The 27,352-nt window shown below is 45.4% G+C and overlaps 1 protein-coding gene and 1 pseudogene across 3 annotated transcripts in view; both read left to right on the top strand.

The window, feature by feature from the left end:
• Positions 1-15,613, top strand: part of lhfpl2a (LHFPL tetraspan subfamily member 2a) — a 59,027-nt gene extending 43,414 nt beyond the window's left edge. For both annotated transcript variants that reach the window (XM_083641713.1, XM_083641714.1), the window contains 2 exons: positions 1,773-2,696; positions 13,964-15,613. In XM_083641713.1, coding sequence (XP_083497839.1) covers positions 2,276-2,696; positions 13,964-14,220 — 678 coding nt within the window. In that variant the 5' untranslated portion in view covers positions 1,773-2,275 and the 3' untranslated portion in view covers positions 14,221-15,613. The remainder of the gene's footprint in view (positions 1-1,772; positions 2,697-13,963) is intronic.
• A 7,998-nt stretch (positions 15,614-23,611) lies between these two features.
• Positions 23,612-24,655, top strand: LOC310780516 (beta-1,4-galactosyltransferase 4 pseudogene; annotated as a pseudogene). Its single transcript has one exon. The product of its transcript is annotated as a beta-1,4-galactosyltransferase 4 pseudogene (transcript).
• The last annotated feature ends 2,697 nt before the right edge of the window (positions 24,656-27,352 follow it).

Raw genomic sequence — 27,352 nt, 5'->3', positions numbered from 1 at the left:
AATACCAAGACATCATTTTTGGTTCATATCGCCAAACCCTAATGAGTAAGAAAATGCTGATCAGATCAGCTTAGATCAGCATTTATATAATGTACATGCAATCAAGACACTGGCTCACCTTGTTCTGTCTTGATCTCTCTGTCTCTCCTCTCTCGTGTGTGTGATGTCTCACCTTCTTGTTCTGTCTTGATCTCTCTGTCTCTCCTCTCTCATGTGTGTGATGTCTCACCTTCTTGTTCTGTCTCTTCTCTCTGTCTCTCTTCTCTCTAGGTGTGTGTGATGTCTCACCTTCTTGTTCTGTCTTGATCTCTCTGTCTCTCCTCTCTCGTGTGTGTGATGTCTCACCTTCTTGTTCTGTCTCTTCTCTCTGTCTCTCTTCTCTCTAGGTGTGTGTGATGTCTCACCTTCTTGTTCTGTCTTGATCTCTCTGTCTCCTCTCTCTAGGTGTGTGATGTCTCACCTTATTGTTCTGTCTCTTCTCTCTGTCTCTCTTCTCTCTAGGTGTGTGTGATGTCTCACCTTCTTGTTCTGTCTCTTCTCTTGGTCTCTCTTCTCTCTAGGTGTGTGTGATGTCTCACCTTCTTGTTCTGTCTCTTCTCTTGGTCTCTCTTCTCTCTAGGTGTGTGTGATGTCTCACCTTCTTGTTCTGTCTCTTCTCTTGGTCTCTCTTCTCTCTAGGTGTGTGTGATGTCTCACCTTCTTGTTTTGTCTCTTCTCTTGGTCTCTCTTCTCTCTAGGTGTGTGTGATGCCTCACCTTCTTGTTCTGTCTCTTCTCTCTGTCTCTCTTCTCTCTAGGTGTGTGTGATGTCTCACCTTCTTGTTCTGTCTCTTCTCTCTGTCTCTCTTCTCTCTAGGTGTGTGTGATGTCTCATCTTCTTGTTCTGTCTGTTCTATCTAGGTGTGTGATGTCTCACATTCTTGTTCTGTCTCTTCTCTCTGTCTCTCTTCTCTCTAGGTGTGTGTAATGCCTCACCTCATTGTTTTGTCTCTTCTCTCGGTCTCTCTTCTCTCTAGGTGTGTGTGATGTCTCACCTCCTTGTTCTGTCTTCTCTCGGTCTCTCTTCTCTCTAGGTGTGTGTGATGCCTCACCTCATTGTTTTGTCTCTTCTCTCGGTCTGTCTTCTCTCTAGGTGTGTGTGATGTCTCATCTTCTTGTTTTGTCTCTTCTCTCGGTCTGTCTTCTCTCTAGGTGTGTGTGATGTCTCATCTTCTTGTTCTGTCTGTTCTATCTAGGTGTGTGTGATGTCTCACCTTCTTGTTCTGTCTCTTCTCTCTAGGTGTGTGTGATGTCTCACCTTCTTGTTCTGTCTCTTCTCTCTAGGTGTGTGTGATGTCTCACCTTCTTGTTCTGTCTCTTCTCTCTGTCTCTCTTCTCTCTAGGTGTGTGTGATGCCTCACCTCATTGTTTTGTCTCTTCTCTCGGTCTCTCTTCTCTCTAGGTGTGTGTGATGCCTCACCTTCTTGTTCTGTCTCTTCTCTCTAGGTGTGTGATGTCTCACCTTCTTGTTCTGTCTCTTCTCTCGGTCTCTCTTCTCTCTAGGTGTGTGATGTCTCACCTTCTTGTTCTGTCTCTTCTCTCTAGGTGTGTGTGATGTCTCACCTTCTTGTTCTGTCTCTTCTCTCTAGGTGTGTGTGATGCCTCACCTTCTTGTTCTGTCTGTTCTATCTAGGTGTGTGATGTCTCACCTTCTTGTTCTGTCTCTTCTCTCTAGGTGTGTGATGTCTCACCTCCTTGTTTTGTCTCTGTTCTCTCTGTCTCTCGTCTCTCTAGGTGTGCTTGATGTGACGCCAGCGGGCTGGCTCAGGGAACACTCCTCCAGTACAATGTAGAGGCCCGGCCAGACGCAGGAGGCAGAAGAAGAACTGAAGACGTAGCGGACGAGAGCGGCCCAGTGCAAACGGCCCCGCACGGAGAGAGAGAGTCCCAGAGAGGAGCAGCAGCTGTGCCTGAGCCCAACCAGCAGAAGATACGAGAGAGAGCGAGAGAGAGAGAGAGAGAGGGAAGCAGTGGACTGTGAATCATTGACTAGAAGCTTTCTGGTGAAGCAGCCTCACCCACTCCTCCCTCCTCCGGCTGCAGCGGATCTCTCACTCGCTCTCACACCTCCACTGGAGAAGGATCGCTCCAGTTCTCTCTCTCTGCTGAGGAACCCCCTGAGCCGAACCACCCTCCCACCTGTAGACACCCCCGAGCGGATTCAAACTCGCCTCCTCGACGCGAGATCCAATCGGCACTTGGATCGGGGATAGCGCTAGGACCCGGCCGCCGTCAGCATGTGCCATGTCATCGTCACCTGCCGCTCCATGCTGTGGACTCTGCTGAGTATCGTGGCCGCGTTCGGCGAGCTCATCGCCTTCATGAGCACCGACTGGCTGGTGGGCTTCCCCCGCACGCCCGACGCCGTCTTCGGCCCCCACGGGGCCACCGCGGCCGGCGAGGCCTACCGGCCCACCCTGGGCATCTACGGCCGCTGCATCAAGCTGCCCCACCTGCGGCGGGGGATCCTGTGCGGGCCGTACGCCGTGCACTTTGAGGAGATCGCCAGCGGGTTCTGGCAGGCCACCTCCATCTTCCTGGCGGCGGGCATCCTGCTGCTGTGCGCCGTGGCCTTCATCTCCGTCTTCACCATGTGCTTCCAGAGCATCATGAAGAAGAGCATCTTCAACGTGTGCGGACTGCTGCAGGGCATCGCAGGTGAGAGGCATTTAGGAACACACACACACACCCACACACACACACACACACACACACACACACACAACTCACCCAAACAAGTCTGATTGTATGGAAGTCAATGGGAAAATTACCCGTCTTCTCACTTGATTTATGACCCCAGTAAACACTGTCCTAACGAGTTGATGGTCTCAATCACTAGTTTCAAGTCTTCCTCAAAACAGCACGATGTTCATTTAGTAAATTATGGTCCCATAATGGTGGCCATAAAACCGGCTCTGCTTTGGGGGCGTGATTGAAGATGGCGACGGTCATGAGGCGAAACTCGAAGCTGTGAGTGAGGTCGCGGTGGATACGTCCACGTTCTGATCCGGTCGATGGTAGAAGGAGGTTTGTGAGCTACAGGCAAAGCCAACAGGGACCTGGCAGCGTCCACACTGCATCTAAACCTTATTGTTTCCATGCAGCCTCTATCAAGGTCAATGACAAGCTCTGCATCTCTGAGAATTTAAACATTGCCGGCCACACACACACACACACACACACACACACACACACACAAACACACACATACACATACACACACACACACACACACAATCACACAAACACACACACAATCACACACACACACACACATTCATTATGAGCGCCACAACTCCCACCGTTTCAATTGTGTGTTTGATTCTCGTGCAGACTGGAGTTTGAACTTTTCCCCGCGTGGTCAGAGGTTTTGAAGACATATGGTAACATGTCTCCGCCCCCGAGGCTGTCACTCTAGGCAACTGCCACCCAAATATTTATTTTCTTTCATGTCAACTGCTCGTGCGTGTGTGTGTGTGTCTGTGCACGCATGTGTGTGTGCGTGTGTGTGTGTGTGTGTGTGTGTGTGTGTGCTTGCGTGTGTGTTTGCGTGTGTGTCGCGGGTGTATCTCTCTGTCTGACTGTGTCTATGCATCTGCAGCCAAATCTTGGGCCACTTTGACCGTCTGTGGTGAATTATGGAAGGGAGTAGGCCATGAGATCATACTCGCAGAATCTTTTGGTTAAGGTTTCAGCTCTCTGTTGATTATGGCTGCGCTCCCCCACACAGTTGTTTAGTTGGTCCTGGCCCAAACAGCAAAGGTGGGTGTGTGTGTGTTGAAGTACGCGCCGACCCGAACCCGGCACTGTGCACGCCAGCTGGCCTGGGACAGCACCGCTTCACTGAAGGACACGTCGAAGCTTATTCCCCAACTCTTTACACTGATTCATATGAGCATTTGTTCAGGACTCTGAATAGATTTTCATCCCTATATCTCTTCTCCATTCTCTATTATCGTGTATTCGCTTTCAATAGAATCACATTGTGTCAGGCACAGTCCCTACTGCACCTCTCCTCCAGTCAGGCACAGTCCCTACTGCACCTCTCCTCCAGTCAGGCACAGTCCCTACTGCACCTCTCCTCCAGTCAGACACAGTCCTACTGCACCTCTCCTCCAGTCAGGCACAGTCCCTACTGCACCTCTCCTCCAGTCAGGCACAGTCCCTACTGCACCTCTCCTCCAGTCAGACACAGTCCCTACTGCACCTCTCCTCCAGTCAGACACAGTCCTACTGCACCTCTCCTCCAGTCAGGCACAGTCCCTACTGCACCTCTCCTCCAGTCAGACACAGTCCCTACTGCACCTCTCCTCCAGTCAGACACAGTCCCTACTGCACCTCTCCTCCAGTCAGGCACAGTCCCTACTGCACCTCTCCTCCAGTCAGACACAGTCCTACTGCACCTCTCCTCCAGTCAGGCACAGTCCCTACTGCACCTCTCCTCCAGTCAGACACAGTCCCTACTGCACCTCTCCTCCAGTCAGGCACAGTCCCTACTGCACCTCTCCTCCAGTCAGACACAGTCCTACTGCACCTCTCCTCCAGTCAGACACAGTCCCTACTGCACCTCTCCTCCAGTCAGACACAGTCCTACTGCACCTCTCCTCCAGTCAGGCACAGTCCCTACTGCACCTCTCCTCCAGTCAGGCACAGTCCCTACTGCACCTCTCCTCCAGTCAGGCACAGTCCCTACTGCACCTCTCCTCCAGTCAGACACAGTCCTACTGCACCTCTCCTCCAGTCAGACACAGTCCTACTGCACCTCTCCTCCAGTCAGGCACAGTCCCTACTGCACCTCTCCTCCAGTCAGACACAGTCCCTACTGCACCTCTCCTCCAGTCAGACACAGTCCCTACTGCACCTCTCCTCCAGTCAGACACAGTCCTACTGCACCTCTCCTCCAGTCAGACACAGTCCCTACTGCACCTCTCCTCCAGTCAGACACAGTCCCTACTGCACCTCTCCTCCAGTCAGACACAGTCCCTACTGCACCTCTCCTCTAGTCAGACACAGTCCCTACTGCACCTCTCCTCCAGTCAGACACAGTCCCTACTGCACCTCTCCTCCAGTCAGACACAGTCCCTACTGCACCTCTCCTCTAGTCAGACACAGTCCCTACTGCACCTCTCCTCCAGTCAGACACAGTCCTACTGCACCTCTCCTCCAGTCAGACACAGTCCTACTGCACCTCTCCTCCAGGCAGACACAGTCCTACTGCACCTCTCCTCCAGTCAGACACAGTCCCTACTGCACCTCTCCTCCAGTCAGGCACAGTCCCTACTGCACCTCTCCTCCAGTCAGACACAGTCCTACTGCACCTCTCCTCCAGTCAGACACAGTCCCTACTGCACCTCTCCTCCAGTCAGGCACAGTCCCTACTGCACCTCTCCTCCAGTCAGACACAGTCCCTACTGCACCTCTCCTCCAGTCAAGCACAGTCCCTACTGCACCTCTCCTCCAGTCAGACACAGTCCTACTGCACCTCTCCTCCAAATAATCTATATAATATCGTATCGTCGTGATGACGCTTCTGATTTACACCTCTATCACTGATGTGACACAAGTGGCGTTGAGTTCTTAAAATATATTGAAAAAGTCTTAATAAGTCTTAAAAGGTATTGACTTCAGGGTTCCTGCAAATAGTCTGTGAAAGCTCTCTATTGATTTTCTATACGCGGCACGAGGTGATCCGAGAAGTGGGGAAAGGATGTGGATGTGTAGAAGAGGAAGAGGAAAGGGGGTGAGAGGAGGAGGAGCCTCAGATAGCAGCAGTGAATGGCGGGAGTACATTTCCTCTCCAGCCTGGACCTACAGGCCATGTGACCCTTTACTCATTTTGACCACAGGAAAGAGATAAGGCCCAGCATAATGCTGCCTGTCTGACATGTAACAGTGTGTCAGTGTTGATGTTTCTGTTCACTCTGTGTTGTTCAGTTTGTGCCCCTCCTCCCTCCTTCCTCCCCCCGTGGCAGTTCTTTCCTCTATCGGTGTCTCTGACTTGAAAGCAGTGGAGCGCCTGCTGTCTTTCCATTAGGGCTGTGAATGATATCACTCTCACTGATACCGGCATCCCCCCCCCCACACACACACACACACACACACACACCCCACCCCACCACCACGTTGACTTTCTACCAATCATTATTTCCACAATGTGTGCCGACCCTCCGGTAATGAGAAAACTGGAGCCAGACGGCAGATGTTTGGGGAAATCATTGACCTCAGACGGGAAGATTGTGATGCCGTTGCCAGAGACGGTCACGTCATTTGACTGCAGTGGCCTCTAACCTCATCTTCACATGCACTGATGTCACTTGTAGCCTACATTTTTTGCTCTATTTGACAAACTGTCTGATGGCCACAGTGGCCCTTCTCAGATACAGTTAGACTGAGGTAGTGGCCCTTCTCAGATACAGTCAGACTGAGGTAGTGGACCTGCTCAGATACAGTCAGACTGAGGTAGTGGCTCTTCTCAGATACAGTCAGACTGAGGTAGTGGCCCTTCTCAGATACAGTCAGACTGAGGTAGTGGCCCTTCTCAGATACAGTCAGACTGAGGTAGTGGCCCTTCTCAGATACAGTTAGACTGAGGTAGTGGCTCTTCTCAGATACAGTCAGACTGAGGTAGTGGCCCTTCTCAGATACAGTCAGACTGAGGTAGTGGCCCTTCTCAGATACAGTTAGACTGAGGTAGTGGTTCTTCTCAGATACAGTCAGACTGAGGTAGTGGCCCTTCTCAGATACAGTCAGACTGAGGTAGTGGCTCGTCTCAGATACAGTTAGACTGAGGTAGTGGCTCTTCTCAGATACAGTCAGACTGAGGTAGTGGCTCTTCTCAGATACAGTCAGACTGAGGTAGTGGCTCTTCTCAGATACAGTCAGACTGAGGTAGTGGCTCTTCTCAGATACAGTCAGACTGAGGTAGTGGCCCTTCTCAGATACAGTTAGACTGAGGTAGTGGCTCTTCTCAGATACAGTCAGACTGAGGTAGTGGCCCTTCTCAGATACAGTCAGACTGAGGTAGTGGACCTTCTCAGATACAGTCAGGCTGAGGTAGTGGACCTTCTCAGATACAGTTAGACTGAGGTAGTGGACCTTCTCAGATACAGTCAGACTGAGGTAGTGGACCTTCTCAGATACAGTCAGACTGAGGTAGTGGACCTTCTCAGATACAGTTAGACTGAGGTAGTGGACCTTCTCAGATACAGTCAGACTGAGGTAGTGGCTCTTCTCAGATACAGTTAGACTGAGGTAGTGGCTCTTCTCAGGTACAGTTAAGGTATTTGCGCACACAGTCAAAAAAAAATCTTTTGTATGCGTTTTTTTAATGCGTCATCTGAAAACACAAAAGGCTTTTGCCTGATGCTAAAAACGCAGAAAATCGAACCTGTTAACTGTGAACTTTAATGACAGACAAAGGTTTCGGAGTCAGTGCGTAAACGTGAGTGACACAACACGAGCTCATATTCATTTTAAAACGCGCGAAACAATTTCGGACGAGAAATATGGACTTGTAGTTGGTTTTGAAGCAGGTAAAGCCATTCATTCCACCTTACACAATGGGATGATTAAACAGGCCACGCACAAACAGTCGCTGTCTGGGAAACTCTGTGTCCCGCGAGCATGCAGGAAGACATCTGGAGGCTTTGTGCTGCAGCCATACGGTACCTGTAAGTGAATTCCATGCACGCTTACTGGAATGGCTTTGCCACTCGTCAGCGCTCACCTCTCAGCCTCGCCGGGAGGGATTAGAGACAGGCCAGCAAACAAACTTGGCAGTAAATCTGTCTCTTTATTCTCTCCATGTTTCGGCGTCATTATGCTTTTACTCCCCGCCATAAAGCCTCCCCGCTGGCAGCGCAGCATGGTCTACCTCAGTCATCTGTGACTCACCGCCCGTGTGACAGGGTTGACCATTGACCAGTTTGACTAAAGCCCCAGGCAGGAAGTGCAGGAGACAGAACAGCTTGAGGGCAGAATACCAGCGGTGTTTTGCCGTGTGACGCTGGTTCTTCGGCCATGAGATTTCTGTTGTTCACGCAGATAGGAGAAAGCAGAACTGCTGCGTGTGACTGATAAGAACTCTGTGTGTCCAGCAGTGTTCTCTCCCTGTCTGTGTGTACGGTGGGGGTGTGGGGGCTGTTTCAGAGAGAGAGAGAGAGAGAGAGAGGGGGAAATACAAAACGACCGTGACACCGACCGTGACTATGCAGTGTTCAAGAAGCCTATGTTGCTTTCAAACTGCAGCATTGTCATAGCACCTTAAACGTGCTCTATGTAGCATTTCAACACAAATTAATTTTGAGACGTACAGTTACCGTACATAAACGAAACCGATTGCCAAGACGAATGGCTCTCTCTGAATCTCTGTCGGCCTCTACACTGCGTTTTTACATTGTGTGCCACAGGCTGAGATTTCACAGCAGCATTGGTTTACGGCGCAAGATTGCTTTATGGTACATAACAGGAAGAGGGGTCTCTTCTCATAGATATATATAAAGGCTAGATAGCTTACCCGCGCTGCCGGCCAATGGAGAGCGACGTCGTCGCATTGCAGCCATCTTGCTACAGGGAGCTCAGCTTTAAATATATCTATGGGTTAAAAAAACGCTAACATTTTATTATTATTTTTGGCTCCAAATTACACCAAACTTAAACCGAAGCATCATCATCATGAGATGAATTCACGCACCTAGTTTCATGCAGTTTCATCCATTTTCCTAAGAGTTATGAGCATCTGTTGTTGGGTTAGTATGGCAACATCAGATTATCATAACTCCTAGGAAAATGGATGAAACTGCATGAAACTTTGTGCCTGAATCCCTCTCATGGCATAGATGCTTCGGTTTAATTTTGGTGTAATTTGGAGCCCATCAAAAAAATAGTGTTTTTAGTTTTTAGTTAGTTAGTTAGTTAGTTATTTATTTTTCAAAGTGTCATACACCTTAAGGTGCCCAGCCCACATGGGCTTACAAGACACTAGTTTCAAAGCATACAGGAGCAAGAAAAAGAAAATGAAAGAACAGAATATGATACATCTCCAGAACATGTCAGACAATGAAAGAAAAGATTATATCTCAAACATAAAGTACCATCCTACGCTGTTGGTAGGCATTTAACACAAACTGAGCAACCTGGAACACTTTTTCAGTAAACAAGTACTGAAGTCTACAATCATCAGACATAGAAAACAGATCAGGACCTTCATCAAAAGAAATTTTACAGAAAAGCCTATGTCTAAGATTGTGATATAACGGACAGTAAAACAGAAAGTGCATTTCATTTTCAACCTCTCCCAGATCACACAGGTGACATTTTCTGTCCTCCTCGGGAATTGAGTGGAAGCGCCCGGTTTCCAGAGCCAGAGGCAGGATACCACATCTCAGCTGGGCACAAACTGACCTTTAGTTTATTTTTGGCCGTATCTCGGGAACGGAATATGCTTGTAATAAACCAAACCGTTTGTAAATCCGTCAAGATTTCAGCGAGTTATGAGTATTTTTGTCTGTGCAGGTCACTCACCCTCCAGAAAGCATACTGTAGCAAGATGGCGGCCGTTCAACGACGCTGGTGACTCCGCCTTAAGCCATCTAGCCTTTATATATATATCTATGTCTCTTCTGCCAGAGATTTTTTACAATGGCAGATGGTGTTAGGAATAAAAGGTTGACTGAAAAATCACTTCCTATCCACCTTATTTTTGAATGCCCCACTGAAAAAAAAGAATTGTGGGTACAAGGTCCGGTTTAATGTGACTCATTGTTGCAGCTTGCCATTTCCTTTGTTATACTCGGCTGCAGACCCGAATTATGAACCGGAAACTGGAGTACGTTATAAAAGTTATGAATATAGTCACGGTATAAACAACTAACCAACGCTGGGGGTCCGTATGGAAACAGTGTTACTCGAAATGGTTAAAAGTTAAATGAATTTGGTCATTCAGTGGCGTTTTACTGCCATGTAAAGTAACTATTACGCTAGCCGCTAGCATTAGCCACAGTAGCCGACTACCCACAATGCATTACGTTATCCCAGCAGCCGAACGACACGGCTGTAGAGCAGAATGGCTCTGCTGTAAAATCCTCATAGACGTTTTTTTTGTCAAGTTAAAACAGTCTATTACACCGGAAGCGGAAGAAGCACCCATCAGGCATCATGGCAGCTAGAAATAAGGTGGATAAGCCAAAGAGAAAACCTTTGACCGAAGTACCAGCGTCTTTGCAACAGGAAGCAAAGGCGTTTATGGAAATGTGTTTTTTGATTTTGAGAAACACTATGACTAATCTCACGGCTCCAACTACCGGCGGTCTGGAGGGATTCAGGCAGAGCAGTTGTTTAGAAAAGGGCGGAGATACTGTGGGCTGTTGTGTTGTCATGGAGATACTGTGGGCTGTTATGTTGTCATGGAGATACTGTGGGCTGTTGTGTTGTCATGGAGATACTGTTGTCATGTGTCTGTTGTCATGTTTCAAACCAGGGCCTGGCAACTAGTGCAGGCAAAATCACTAAGAATACCACTGTCTTGAGATAGAGGCAACCAAGCGATTTTCTACCAGCTTTGTATCATTGCGAAATCAGTAATTTATCAGAAAACTGTAAACCATTTTGCAGTCAATCATTTAGTTTGACAGTTATTGAGAGTTGATTTGAGTTCAGTTATGGACCAGTGATTTGTGCATGAATGACATCACTGGTCCACAACTTCCCTCAAATCAACCCTCAAGAACTGTCAAAGTAAATTAATACAAATCTTTTTACAGTTTCCGGATATGTGTGAGATTATGTGCAAAATAACTCAGCAGTGAAAATCGGCAGAGTGTTCCTTTAAGATACTCTAGCTGAGGCCACTCCCCACTCGCAGTAACTGAAAGACGCGTTGAAGGTGGAGGTATTTGGGGTGGGAATCACCAGATGCCCCACGATACGATATTATCACGATACTTAATTCACGATACGATATGCTAGTATTGCGATATATTGAGTATTGCGATATTGCGATATATTGTGATTTATGACCTTTTTTCAACTGCAAATGATGTCCCCAAAGGAACAAACTTTGTCAACATTTGAGATAAAGTTTCCAGTCTGTTCATCTCACTTCAATAATTTTTATTGCAGCAAAATGGGATTATCAAGCAGACAGACTGACCAACACTGTCATAAAAACCTGTCATAAATGTTGCATGCACTTGACATTTTGTATCATAAAATATCACGATACTTGGCATTCGATACGATTCTATATATTGCCCACAAAATATCACGATACTATACTGTATCGATCCCCCCCCACCCCCCCCCACCCCACCCCTTGGCGGTACAGTCAACTTTCTCATCCTTCATAGCGGTACTCGTTCCCATGCACTGATGGTCTCTTTGCCATAATCTCTTCATCCTTGCCCTTATTTCCTGCTGTCTTCCCCCCTCTGTTCTCTCCTCATGTGGACCCCAGGTTGACTCAGTCCACTCCTTTTTCCTGGAGCTGAGAGAGGAGAGGGTTCCTCAGGTTCCTGCTGTGCCATGCGGGGGTCTAGGAGGTTTTTTTTAGGGCTGGGATGGACTCCTGTGGGGCAACAGAAGGTGGAGGGCTCCCTATCCAAGTGGAGAATTGACAGATTGGAGGTTACGGAGACGACAGCCAGTGCATAGGGAATAGCGAGCCTGCAAGGGTGGAGTGCAGTGGGGAAATTAGGTTAGAAGGTCCAGTGTGTAGGGGGGATTTGTGTTGAGGGCTCTGGGAAAGTGTGCGTGTGTGTGTGTGTTGGGGGAGTGGGGGGAGGGGGGAGGGAGAGGGGGCGGTGGTCTTAGAAGGGGCGGGGCCCTGAATTAAAACCATACCTTCAATCCATCACTGGAGCTGGTCTGGACGTCAGGGCGATGCAGCAACATGTGGAAAGAATTTATGACCTAGTTTTCATTTCCTTGTTTAATACGATATTGGGTGCTTTAAGAGGGAGAGAAAGGGAGGAGAAAGAGAGATTCAGATAGAATGAGAGAGAGAGAGAGAGAGAGAGAGAGAGAGAAAGAGAGGTTCAGCAGCACCAGACTTGTTTTTTTCCCATCTCCTTTATGAAGCAAATGAGAAGACGTGCTTGTTGAAGGAAAGGTGGGAAGTGGGGTCTGGAGTCTGGTAAAAATCAGAGGTTTTCACTGTCTCTCTCTCTTTCACCTCTACCTTTTATTTATTATCTATAATCATATTGTTATAAATGTTTCCTCCTGGAATCAGCTGCAGGCCTCCTGGCCAGCCGAGTGAGCCGCTCCCATGGGACAAAGTGCAGAGCAGATGGGAGGAGAGGGATAGGGAGGTAATGCTGGACCTGATTTGAGTCCAGGGACAAGGTAAACAAGTGCATGTAGCTCCACAGCTCTTCGCAGCCCCACCAGAGAGAAGGTCCAGGTGTGGATTTAGCTGTACAGCTCTTCGCAGCCCCACCAGAGAGATGGTCCAGGTGTGGAGCTAAAGGCTTTGCGAACAGTGGGAGTGGAGAGAAGGTAGTCAGGTTGTGCGCCGTTGAAACACGAGTCTGGAAGTGATTTCACACATCGTAACATCAGACTTAATTCATGGGCCGAGAATGTTTTCCCCCGCTCATAAATAACGGTGTACCTTTTATAGAATGCCGTCACATCACATCAAGTGAATAGTGTCGAGGTGTTGAAGTTAAGGCCCAAACTTCGGTTCCGTAAAACGAGGCCAATGCGGATGTACCAAAAACGGCAGTTCCTCGAATGGCCAAGTGAGGCTGATTCCAAAAGGGAGTGCATCCCTGTTCATCTCATGTTAAAATGCTCAACTTTACAGCAGAAAAAAACATGTTTACTACAGTCTGTTATTTTTGTCTCTATAGCTAATTTCTTAGTTATAGGTTATACAGTCGGATGCAAAAATAAGTTTGATTGTATATAAATCAAATGGAAAATGATCCAATTTCTCACTTGATTTATTATTACATCAGTAAACACTTTCTTAACTTTATGGTCTAAATCGTTTGTTTCAAGTCTTCTTCAATGGTTTTGTCAATGATGGTCCCATTTAGAGTAAATGGGTGATGTCACGGTGGCTACATCCATATTTGTATACAGTCTATGGTTGAAGTCCAGTACAGCATGGCTGTGGAAGTGGCTTACAGAGGATGTGACCCTGTCCTTCAGCAGAGACACAGGACGCTGGCGGGTCAGTTTGCGACCAGGGGAAAACCCCTCTTACTACCCTTTCCTGTTGTTCTGCTCGGCCGTGCACTGACCTGAGGTCTGCCCGGGCTTGTTTGTTAAGATTCAGGTTTGGGTCTCTCTTCCTGCCTGGGGAGTTACCACACCGGAGGTCTTGTTATGATTATCTTCGGTCAGGTTTTCAAGCGATGGCCAGGGAAGTGATTTCTGCCCAGGGAAGTGGCCCATTTTTTGTGTGCGACCGGGATGCTTAGCACGCCAATACGGTGCTTGAAAGGAAATGTTTTTGCACCAAAGAATGGTGGTGTTCACAAAGACATCAATAATGATTTCCCTCGTAGTTCTCTTGTAGTAGAATTACACTCAAATGAAGTGGATATTTATATAGTCTATATATCGATGGTTCTCAACATCGGGTCCAGGGACCACCAGGGGGTTTGAGGGTGTTCCAGGGGGGCGGGTCCCTAGCAAATTAAAAAATTGTTCAACTTCACCATTTTATTTACAAGAAGTTAACACAATTATAATGTAGAAGGATGACTGTTAACTCTCTACCTGCAATACAGATAGATTCTCAGATTTGAGTCAGAGAGACAAAATCTCGTCAAATGTGGCGGTCTGTGGCTCTAATGTGGACTTTAGGTGTCCCTGATATGAAAAGGTTTGGGAATCACTGCTCTATACACACAGTATAGTATTTTTAATAAAGTAATAATACTTACTTTCCCTCTCCCCTGCGTGTGTGCTTGCAGGTCTGTTTCTGATCCTGGGGCTGATGCTGTACCCTGCTGGCTGGGGTTCAGACAAGGTGCAGCTGTACTGCGGGCCGGACGCGGGGCCATACCGCGCCGGCCTGTGCTCCATGGGCTGGGCCTTCTACACGGCCATGGGCGGCACGGTGCTCACCTTCGTCTGCGCCATCTTCTCGGCCCAGGCTGAGATCGCCACCTCCAGCGACAAGGTCCAAGAGGAGATCGAAGAGGGCAAGAACCTGATCTGCCTCCTCTGAGGCTCCGTCTAGAGCTGCAACTAACCATTATTTTCATTATCGGTTCATTTGTCGATTATTTTCTCGACGAATCGATTAGTCGTTTGGTCTATAAAATGTCAGAATATTGTGAAAAATGTCGATCACTTTTTCCCCCAAAGCCCCAAGATCACGTCCTCAAATGTCTTCTTTTGTCCTGACCAACAGTCGACACCCAGAGATCATCGGTTTACAGTCATAGACGACTAAAGAAACCAGAAAATATTCACATTTAAGAAGCTGGAACGAGATCATTTTATGTATTTTTTTTCTTAAAAATGTGTCTAAACGATTAATGGACTATAAAAATAGTTGACGATTAATCTTCTGTCAATTGATTAATCGAGTAATTGTTGCAGCTCTAGCTCTGACACTTTTGTCCAGCGCAGAAGAGGGAGAAAGGCGGAGTGGGGGCGGAGAGTGGACGAACACCTGCCCAGATCCCCTCGGGGGCCAGCCCGTCAAATGGAGCCCCCCGCATTGTTTACCACTAAGACTGACTCGCTTTGACCATGTATTGTGTTGATGTGGGAGAAACCTACAAGTGCCAAGCTTTTTCTCAGTGTGTGTACTTTGTCTATTCTGCCACTAGAGGTGCTGTGTCTGTGTTATTGTCTCCATGATAATCGTGCGGGTCCGTCTGTCTCTGTTTTGTAAATAGGCGTGTGTGTGTGTGTGTGTGTGTGTGTGTGTGTATATATACTGTACATAGCGATGTTCGGAGAATAATGGTTGGCTTCATCCGGGCCGGGCTGATGATGTCACTCTTGCCTTAAAAACACTGGTGTTTTTTCCACCAGAACCGCGACCAGCGCCAAACCTGGATCGAGTTTTCTACCTGTGTGCCAGGTGTGAGTAATAACTCTACAAGGGAACCACTACTCAGTCAAGATAAACTACTTGCAGAAAATGGCCTTAGCTCAGAGTGGATGTCCTTTTGAAGCTTACAGAATGTACTGTCATTTGAATGACTCATGTGTTTGTAGACCTTTGAAATGTATTAATGGAAAAAGGCGTCGCCGGTGCTGATTCAACATGGACTGCATGACAGCAAAGAGAGCTCTGTGGTGCGTGTGTGTGTTTTTTTTTTTACTGTTTTTGACTGTTTTTCCTCCATTTTGCAAAAATACTGAAATGAATTCAGCTTCATCCTACCCTAAACTTCAAGCTGCCTGGTCCTCTATTCAGCAGACAACCTGTAATCTGTGCACAAAGACATGGGCCGAATGACGAGGACACACATATGAAGTATTGTTATTATTATTATTATTCGTGTCTGGTTTCAGGGAGGGCCCTTGTTCTGGAGACTAGCCAGCCAGAGAACGTGGGGTCTGTTGAGTCATAGATAGTGTCCTCCTATCTATCCAATCTGTTTCTGCCAAATCAATAAAGAGAAATACAATGAGAGTGCTGCCTGGTGTCACGTCCTGTCCCGTGAGAGCCTCCCAGTGGGGAAGAGGAGAGAGAAAGGAGGAGGGAGCGCTTGGTGTTGAGACCTCGGTTTGGCCCTTGAGGTGGGGGTGGGTTTTCCAGTCCAATGCACCATCGATATGTACCTTATACACAGCATATAATGCACTATCAATATATACCTTATACACATCATATACTGTAATGCACTATCAATATATACCTTATACACATCATATAATGCACTATCAATATATACCTTATACACATCATATAATGCACTATCAATATATACCTTATACACATCATATAATGCACTATCAATATGTACCTTATACACATCATATAATGCACTATCAATATGTACCTTATACACATCATATAATGCACTATCAATATGTACCTTATACACATCATATAATGCACTATCAATATGTACCTTATACACATCATATAATGCACTATCAATATATACCTTATACACATCATATAATGCACTATCAATATATACCTTATACACATCATATAATGCACTATCAATATATACCTTATACACATCATATAATGCACTATCAATATGTACCTTATACACATCATATAATGCACTATCAATATGTACCTTATACACATCATATAATGCACTATCAATATATACCTTATACACATCATATAATGCACTATCAATATGTACCTTATACACATCATATAATGCACTATCAATATATACCTTATACACATCATATAATGCACTATCAATATGTACCTTATACACATCATATAATGCACTATCAATATATACCTTATACACATCATATAATGCACTATCAATATGTACCTTATACACATCATATAATGCACTATCAATATATACCTTATACAAATCATATAATGCACTATCAATATGTACCTTATACACCTCATATAATGCACTATCAATATGTACCTTATACACATCATATAATGCACTATCAATATGTACCTTATACACCTCATATAATGCACTATCAATATATACCTTATACACATATAATGCACTATCAATATATACCTTATACACATCATATAATGCACTATCAATATGTACCTTATACACATCATATAATGCACTATCAATATGTACCTTATACACATCATATAATGCACTATCAATATATACCTTATACACATCATATAATGCACTATCAATATGTACCTTATACACATCATATAATGCACTATCAATATATACCTTATACACATCATATAATGCACTATCAATATGTACCTTATACACATCATATAATGCACTATCAATATATACCTTATACACATCATATAATGCACTATCAATATATACCTTATACACATCATATAATGCACTATCAATATGTACCTTATACACATCATATAATGCACTATCAATATATACCTTATACACATCATATAATGCACTATCAATATGTACCTTATACACATCATATAATGCACTATCAATATATACCTTATACACATCATATAATGCACTATCAATATGTACCTTATACACATCATATAATGCACTATCAATATGTACCTTATACACATCATATAATGCACTATCAATATATACCTTATACACATCATATAATGCACTATCAATATATACCTTATACACATCATATAATGCACTATCAATATATACCTTATACACATCATATAATGCACTATCAATATATACCTTATACACATCATATAATGCACTATCAATATATACCTTATACACATCATATAATGCACTATCAATATGTACCTTATACACATCATATAATGCACTATCAATATGTACCTTATACACATCATATAATGCACTATCAATATATACCTTATACACATCATATAATGCACTATCAATATGTACCTTATACACATCATATAATGCACTATCAATATATACCTTATACACATCATATAATGCACTATCAATATGTACCTTATACACATCATATAATGCACTATCAATATATACCTTATACACATCATATAATGCACTATCAATATGTACCTTATACACATCATATAATGCACTATCAATATATACCTTATACACATCATATAATGCACTATCAATATGTACCTTATACACATCATATAATGCACTATCAATATATACCTTATACACATCATATAATGCACTATCAATATGTACCTTATACACATCATATAATGCACTATCAATATATACCTTATACACATCATATAATGCACTATCAATATGTACCTTATACACATCATATAATGCACTATCAATATGTACCTTATACACATCATATAATGCACTATCAATATATACCTTATACACATCATATAATGCACTATCAATATATACCTTATACACATCATATAATGCACTATCAATATATACCTTATACAAATCATATAATGCACTATCAATATGTACCTTATACACATCATATAATGCACTATCAATATATACCTTATACACATCATATAATGCACTATCAATATATACCTTATACACATCATATAATGCACTATCAATATATACCTTATACACATCATATAATGCACTATCAATATATACCTTATACACATCATATAATGCACTATCAATATATACCTTATACACATCATATAATGCACTATCAATATGTACCTTATACACATCATATAATGCACTATCAATATATACCTTATACACATCATATAATGCACTATCAATATATACCTTATACAAATCATATAATGCACTATCAATATGTACCTTATACACATCATATAATGCACTATCAATATGTACCTTATACACATCATATACTGCACTATCAATATATACCTTATACACATCATATAATGCACTATCAATATATACCTTATACACATCATATAATGCACTATCAATATGTACCTTATACACATCATATAATGCACTATCAATATGTACCTTATACACATCATATAATGCACTATCAATATATACCTTATACACATCATATAATGCACTATCAATATATACCTTATACACATCATATAATGCACTATCAATATATACCTTATACACATCATATAATGCACTATCAATATATACCTTATACACATCATATAATGCACTATCAATATGTACCTTATACAACCCACATCAAATAATCCAAACTATCCCATTAAGCCTCTTTAGATGCCTCTGTAAGAGCCTTATTTTAAAATAACTAAATAACTCACATCTCCAGCATTCATTTTCCTCTTTCCCCAACTACAAAACATCTCACCATAGCATTTCTAACTTCTCTCAGCTACTATTGCTTGTGCAGAACCTTTGTGTGTGTGTGTGCGCGTGTGTGTGTGTGTGTGTGTGTGTGTGTGTGTGTGGGTGTGTGTGTGTGTGTGTGTGTGTGTGTGTGTGTGTGTGTGTGTGTGTGTGTGGGCCACAGTGAAGACTCTGCCAGCATAACCCTGTGGCTTCCTTCCTCCATGAGCAAAACTAAACACAACACTTGATGACTTCCAGATCAGAAACATGACAAATCTTACAATCTGAGGACAGCAGACTCAGTCTGACGAGGAGTTCCACAGCAGACTCAGTCTGAGGAGGAGTGCCACAGCAGACTCTGTCTGAGGAGGAGTGCCACAGCAGACTCAGTCTGAGGAGGAGTGCCACAGCAGACTCAGTCTGAGGAGGAGTGCCACAGCAGACTCAGTCTGAGGAGGAGTGCCACAGCAGACTCTGTCTGAGGAGGAGTGCCACAGCAGACTCAGTCTGAGGAGGAGTGCCACAGCAGACTCAGTCTGAGGAGGAGTGCCACAGCAGACTCAGTCTGAGGAGGAGTGCCACAGCAGACTCAGTCTGAGGAGGAGTGCCACAGCAGACTCAGTCTGAGGAGGAGTGCCACAGCAGACTCAGTCTGAGGAGGAGTGCCACAGCAGACTCAGTCTGAGGAGGAGTGCCACAGCAGACTCAGTCTGAGGAGGAGTGCCACAGCAGACTCAGTCTGAGGAGGAGTGCCACAGCAGAGCCACAGCAGACTCAGTCTGAGGAGGAGTGCCACAGCAGACTCAGGCCTATTTCATTGCCAGCACTTTTCATGTCTGCCTCATTTTCCTTTGCCTCTTGAGTTTTGCCTACTCTTTGTTTCCATTCATACTGAGCAGAGGGGGAGTCCATCTTAAAGGTTGGGTAACTCATATTGCATATAATAAGCACAGTAGTTGACCAGCTTACGAACCCCTAATGACTTGAACACAAGTTGACCTCTGACCTCAGAGTGCTGCTGCCTGTTGGGATTATTATATACAGTCAATGGATTGTACACAATGATGGGCAGGAGTTCAGCTGCACAGTTTAATGAGTAGTTTAATGACATTTGACTATGTTTTGATAATATTAGTTTCATTATATTGGAATTATTTTACTTTTTCAATAGTCAGCTACTCAAGCAACATTTTGTCTTAAGAGCTGAAGTTTGTGTTAATGTCAGTTTGTCACCCTGTATTAGCAGCCTGGACCGCGTGTGAGTGGTGTATTGTTTTCACCTTGTGAGTCTGTGTGTGTCATCATGACAAAATGTGGTCCTGGAGACAGCTATTGCGATAGCGTCACAAAACTTTACTTTACTTTATTTCACTTAGCAGATGCTTTTATCCAAAGCGACGTACAACAAAGATAAAAAAGAAACAATACAAGCAATATACAGTATGCACAGTACCAGAATAATCTAGAACATAGTAAAATCTAAAGTGCTATTGGATGTGCAATCAGTGCATTGAAAAAGTGCCTGTGAGATGAATTTGTGCAAGTGCGTCAGTACGGAAGTGGACCTGAAATAAGTGAGTCTTAAGTCTTTTTTTGAATGTAGTAAGGGAGTCAGCGGTACGGACAGGGTTAGGTAGTTCATTCCACCACCGGGGAACAACAGAGGAGAAGAGCCTGGTGAGTGAATTGGGTGGTGGAAGTGAAAGGAATCTCTCAGTAGCGGAACGTAGTGGACGGAACGGGGCATAGGGTTGGATGAGGGAGTTTAGGTAGGTTGGGGCTGTATTTGTCAGGGTTTTGTATGCAAGGGTTAGGGCCTTGAACTGGATTCTGGCGGCCACTGGGAGCCAGTGGAGGGAGATGAGGAGGGGTGTGACGTGGGTTCTGTTTGGCTGGTTGAAGATGATGCGTGCTGCTGCGTTCTGAATCATTTGGAGAGGTTTGAATGTGGATGCAGGAAGGCCAGCCAGTAAGGAATTACAGTAATCAATGCGAGATAGAATGAGGGCCTGGACTAGAAGCTGTGCTGTGTGTACGGTTAGATAGGGTCTGATTTTCTTGATGTTGTATAGAGTGAATCTGCATGACCGGGCTATGGCAGCGACGTGTGTTTTGAAGGATAGAAGATTGTCGTGAATGACTCCAAGGTTACGGGCGGACTGAGCTGGGATGAGTTGTGATGAACCGAGGTTGATATTAATCTGGTGTGGTATGGGGGTGTTGGCTGGGATGATCAGGAGCTCAGTTTTGGAGAGATTGAGTTGAAGGTGACGTGCTTTCATCCAGGATGAGATATCTGACAGACAGGAAGAGATGCGAGATGAAACTGTGGGGTCGTTGGGATGGAAGGACAGAAACAGTTGTGTATCGTCAGCGTAGCAGTGATATGAAAAACCGTGGGGGTGAATGATGGAACCGAGTAAAGTGATGTAAATTGAGAAGAGGATGGGGCCTAGGACTGAGCCTTGGGGCACGCCTGTAGCGAGGTTGTGCATCTTGGAAAGTTCTCCTCTCCAGGATACTCGAAATGTGCGCCCTGAGAGATATGATGAAAGCCATTTGAGTGCAGTTCCGGAGATTCCAAGTGTGGTGAGTGATGAGATGAGGATTTGGTGGTTAACGGTGTCGAAAGCGGCTGACAGGTCGAGTAGTAGGAGAACTGAGGAGCGACCTGCAGCTCGCGCCAGTCTAAGTGATTCAGTTACTGATAGTAGAGCTGTTTCGGTGGAGTGTCCTGTTTTGAATCCAGATTGGTGTATGTCGTGTAGGTTGTTGACGGAAAGGAAAGTGGAGAGTTGATTGAAGACAGCGCGTTCGAGAAGTTTGGACAGGAAGGGCAGGAGTGAAACAGGTCTGTAGTTGTCGACTAGGTCGGGGTTGAGGGTGGGTTTTTTTAGCAAGGGGATGACGTGAGCTAGCTTGAAAGCAGAAGGGAAAACACCAGTTGTGAGTGAGGAATTGATAATATGGGTGACAGAAGGAGTAATGGTGGGGGAGATGGACTGTAGGAGGGTGGAAGGTATGGGGTCGAGTGGGCAGGTCGTGGGGCGGGAGTTTGATATGAGTTTGGATTTACAGGTGTGCAGTTAAGATCACAATGGAAGGCCGAGTTTGAAGATGGGTGTGGTCCGCACAAGGGGGCGGGAACTAGGCGGGTAGGAAGCAGCAGGGAAGGGGCCATTGCCCAAACCCTCCCACTTTACACCCCTGGCTCAAATTCTTTTTAAGTCACGGGCGTCGCAGCTGGTGTGAGTCCATTTCAATATGGTCTCTAGTTATTGATGCATTAAGTCAAACAGAATTACAAATCTTAGACTTTTTTTGGGTAAACTTTTGGTTTGCCACCAGTCATCTGATCTGCCATAATGGTTTAGGAATAGCTATCAATGTTAATATGAGTTGAACTGAAGATTTATTAGAAAAAATGAAATGTTGACATTGTATCTCCCGGTTGTATTTTCATCAGTGGTAAACTGACCACAGTGCAGGCTAAGGTTAGAGAAGCAGGCTTGTGACTGGAAAGTCGCTGGTTTTATACCCAGGCCAGCTGGAAAATTGTGGGTGGGAAAAGTGAACGAGGAACGCTCTCCCCTCTCATAAACTACCACTGAAGTGCCCCTGAGCAAGGCACCCACCCCCCAGCTGCTCTAGTGGAGCTGCTCAGTGGCCAACTGCAGAAGAATGTGGTTGAGCTCGGCAGATGAGAATGTGAAGCAGGGTATTGCTGGAAAAAGAGCATGGAGGCTCAGACAATCTGTTAAAAATGAGAACATGATCTTCGTCATAAAGGTATACAAAGGCCTGAAAGAAAACACATTCTCAGTTTACTTAGGAAATACGTCATATTCCAAATGATAGAAACAAATGATGTTTTGCACCAGCTATAGGTGACTGTCCTGCTGTAGTTCTACTTGACCATACTGTTGATTACATCTTACTTTCTTGTGAATTAACCGAATGAATCCATCATATGATATTTATTTATGTACTGTACTAGTGGACCCCTGGGAGTTAGACCCCCTCTGGTCTGGAATACAGTGGTCTCCAAAGCCTCCGGGACACTTAGGGCAATCAATTAGGGCAATTAATCTGCCCTAATTTAAAAAATCCGGCTCCGTCTTTACACTCCCTTAAAGTTTCAGCGTGATCGCACGTAAAACGGCATAGCTGTGGCCGGACAAAATTCTGCTCACAGACAGACACTTCTCTTCTTATAGTACTACTAGGCATCTCGCGCGCTCGATTTCTAGGCTCGCCCAGCTCGGCTGCTGCATGGGCTCGCCTGCCCTATTGGCACCCGCGCAATGTCTCCCTCTCTCTCTCCCTCAGTCTCTCTCCCCCTCTCTCTCTCCCTCAGTCTCTCCCCCCTTTCTGTCTCCGTCTCCTCTCTATCCCTCTCCCTCAGTCTCTTTATCCCTCTCCTCTCTCTCCCTCTCCCTCTCCCTCTCCCTCAGTCTCTCTCTCCCCTCTCTCTCTCTCCCTCTCCCTGTCTCTCTCGTGTGTGTGTGTGTGTGTGTGTGTGTCACTGATGACATCATCAATGATGTCACAATGCCTATGTATGACATCACTGATGACATCACTGATGACATCTCACAATGCACAATTGCTCAAGTGGCAACTAGTAGTGTATCTGTTTTCAGTTTCCCCTGGACGAGCACGGAAGGCAAAGAGCGGTCAGAGAAATCAAGTTTTTGCCTCCTCATCATTCCCCTGAAATTGGATTTCGATGGTTCAGCGATGTCTCCCTCACCCCACAATGATAATGTAGATTTGAAGCTCCACAGCATGTCTCGTCACCATTGGATGACTGCTCAGAGGACCTGTGGCCGTCTGTGTTTTTACTGCAATGTCCTGCACAGAAGAAATATCATAATCCGGCGGGGGAAGTGTTTGGTGCTGCTCCTTCTCTGTCTCTCAGTGCTGGCATGGATTGCCAGCACTTTAAATACTCTGCCACCAAAACTTCAGTGCCCTCAGGAGTCACCACTGCTCCAGGGAGCCCTGAAGTTGTCGTTCGAGCCCTCACTGACACTGAAGGATGTGGAGAGCGATAACAGAGCAGTGACCGAAGGCCGGTATCAGCCCACAGACTGCATAGCCAGGCAGAGCGTCGCAATCCTCATCCCCCTCCGCAACCGCGAGAAACACCTGCTCTACTTCCTGCATCACCTGCACCCCTTTCTGCAGAGGCAGCAACTACACTACGCCATTTATGTCATCCAGCAGGCTGATGATGCAGCGTTTAACCGTGCCAAGTTACTGAATGTTGGATATTTGGAGGCACTAAAGGACTACAACTGGGAATGCTTCATTTTCCACGATGTCGACTTGGTTCCTGAGAACGATTACAATTTATATGTCTGTGATAAGCAGCCCAAACACTTGGTGGTTGGTCGGAATGCCACAGGATACAAGCTGCATTACCAAGGCTACTTCGGAGGAGTCACAGCTATGACCAAAGACCACTTTCATAAAGTTAATGGATTTTCAAACACTTACTGGGGTTGGGGTGGAGAGGACGATGACCTTCGCATCAGGGTCCAACTACAGAAAATGAAGATCTTGAGGCCGCCTCCTGATATCGCTCGCTACACCATGTTGTTTCATAAACGTGACAGTGGCAATGAAGTAAACAAAGACAGGATGCGGTTGTTAGGACGCACCCCACAAGTATGGAGGAAGGATGGCCTCAACAACTGCTTGTATAAGACTTTGTCAGTAGAGAGGCTGCCTCTTTATGTGAATGTTACTGTAGACATTGGGAAGCCACAGGTCAACTGAGATTTCAAACTGGGAGCCTTGCCGTTACGTACGTTACTGTGGTGCAAAGCAGCCTACACAACACTAAGGACACTGACAAGGACACAACAACCTACAGCCACAATAATAGAAGACAAGCATGGATCACTATTAACCGAAAAAGCAGAAATAACCAATCGATGGACAGAGTATTGTCAGGAACTATACAACTTTGCAATAACACCAGACCCCAACATAATAACCAAGGCCATGCAGTCCAGCAGTGACTGTGAGGATGCACCAATACTGCAAGCCGAAGTAGAGGAGGCAGTAAAAAGCCTAAAAATGGGCAAATCAAATCACCAGGCATCGATAACATCCCAGCAGAGCTTTGGAGGCATGGGGGGCAAAGAAGTATAGTAGCACTGACACACATCTGCCAAAAGATATGGGAAACCAAGCAGTGACCCCAAAAATGGACCCAATCTCTGATTATCCCCAAGAAAGGAAATTCAAGGCAGTGCCAAAATTACAGAACCATCAGCCTCATCTGTCACGCTAGCAAAGTAATGCTGCGGATCATCCTGAACAGACCGAGGAACAAGGCAGAGGAAATTCTTTCGGAGGAACAGGCAGGATTCAGACCAAAAAGGAGCACCACCGAACAGATCTTCAACGTCAGACTACTGATCGAGAAGCACCTTCAGCACCAGCACGACTTGTACCACAACTTGGTTGACTTCAAAAAAAGCCTTTGACCGTGTGTGGCATGAAGGGTTATGGCAGGTTCTCAGACATTACAACTTCAACAATAATCTCATACAGGTCATTCAAGCCCTCTACGCAGACTCAAGCAGTGCAGTTCTCATAAACAACAGCATGGGAGAACTTTTCAAAACATCAATCGGGGTCCGCCAAGGCTGTCTCCTCTCCCCTGTCTTGTTCAATGTCTTCCTGGAGAACATCATGGGAAAAAGCACTCCAAGATTTCGACACCTCCATTACCATCGGGGGAAGACCCATCTCCAACCTGCGCTTCGCTGATGACATCGACCTTATGGGAAAAAGCGAGGCTGAACTCCAGGAACTCACCACCAGACTGGAAGAGGCGGCGAGAGCATATGGCATGGAGATAAGTGCAGAGAAAAGTAAGATCCTGGTCAACAGCCACAATCACTTACCACCACCGAACATCAAAATGAACGGGCAAACACTGGAGGAAGTAAAGGACTTTAAATCTTGTCTTGTCTTGTCTTGTCTTGCCTCTGAACCTGGGCGGTCGCAAATCCTCCCTCTCCTGCTCCTGCACCTTTTTCCCTCTGCCTGCAACACCACGCTAGCCGGAGCAAACTTGCATTTGTCTATACGAAATGACAAACATGGATTTATTGGATTTAAGCTGGTCTCAACGCAAATCAACTAAACTTTGAGGAAAGCGAGGTCCGGGGAGCCCCCACCCTCTGCCCAGACGGATTTTCACCGCGGGGTACGGGAAGACAGCAGCGATTGACCCAAGGCTGTGACGTCATGAAAATTGAGATGGGCGGTCAGTGAATTTGAACTGTGAAAAATGGATTATACCTGGATTATATCACGGAAATTTCCACTGATCTGCATAAGGAATGAACTTATGTTGGGATTCCAGAGACTTAAGACCTGTTCTGTTTGGTCTGTGTGACCTGATAGGAATTCAGGCAACCAAAACATTTTCATCCTAATCTGGACTCGGAGCTGCCAAGGACGCAGCCGAAATTCCTCTCCTGATATCTACGAATGCAACTGCGCTCATCCCCCCTCCACCCTCCCCCTGACACCTGTTGGACTCGAGGCCGTCACCATAGCGACCAGCTATGTTTCGCTCACCATCCGGGAAGACGACTCCCCCTATCAGGCTCACTAGCACACACAAGGACAATTGGACATTCACAGACTCTCAAACACACACGCACACACACACACACACACACACCCCCCCCCCATGCCGCCTTGTTCCAGCCTGGCTTCTGCAATCTTTCCTCCACGCTTCATCCTCACCCCCCCTCCTTCCCTCGTTCTCATCTGAATGGGGCCATATAGATGGAGGCTGCTATGAGCGATAGCATAGCCCCCAGTCCTGTGTGAGCGAGCTTCTCCCCCCCCCCCTCCCACTGCTAAACCCCCGTTCCGCAAACCCACTCCTTCCCCCCCCTAGTATTTCTTGTTTCTCTGTGTATGTTAAGTCCTTACATATAACAACAAATGTTTATGTATTGTATAATAGTCAAGTGTGCCATTATTCCTATTCAAATCTAGTAATAATGTTAAAAATAGTCTTAATTCGAGTATAGAAGGTGATATCCATTTGTGTGTTGTTTTTTTGTCCCTCTGTTGTTTGTAGAGGACCGCAATGGAAATAAGCCAATGGCTTTATTGTGTTTTTATCCTCGGTGATTGTCTGTGTTTTTCCCTGTATTGTTGACATTCACCCAATAAATCAATCAATCAATCAAAAAAATAACTCGGGTCCTTTGTGAGTGAAGACGGCAGCTCCACAAAGGAGATCAAAACAAGAATCGGCATAGCAACATCAGCCATGACAAGACTGGCCAGTATCTGGAAAAGCAACACCATCAGCTTCCCAGTGAAGGTCAGACTTTACAAGTCACTTGTTCTCTCCACATTACTCTAAAGCTGCGTTCACACCGACCTATTAAAGTTTGTCGCTGGCGTCGAGTTTATATACAAAGTCAATGCAAACGA

This window comes from Poromitra crassiceps (assembly GCF_964638095.1).
Source record: "Poromitra crassiceps genome assembly, chromosome: 8".
NCBI lineage: Eukaryota > Metazoa > Chordata > Actinopteri > Beryciformes > Melamphaidae > Poromitra > Poromitra crassiceps.
The sequence above is the reverse complement of the archived record's forward strand: the minus strand, read 5'-3'. Positions and strand labels throughout refer to the sequence as shown.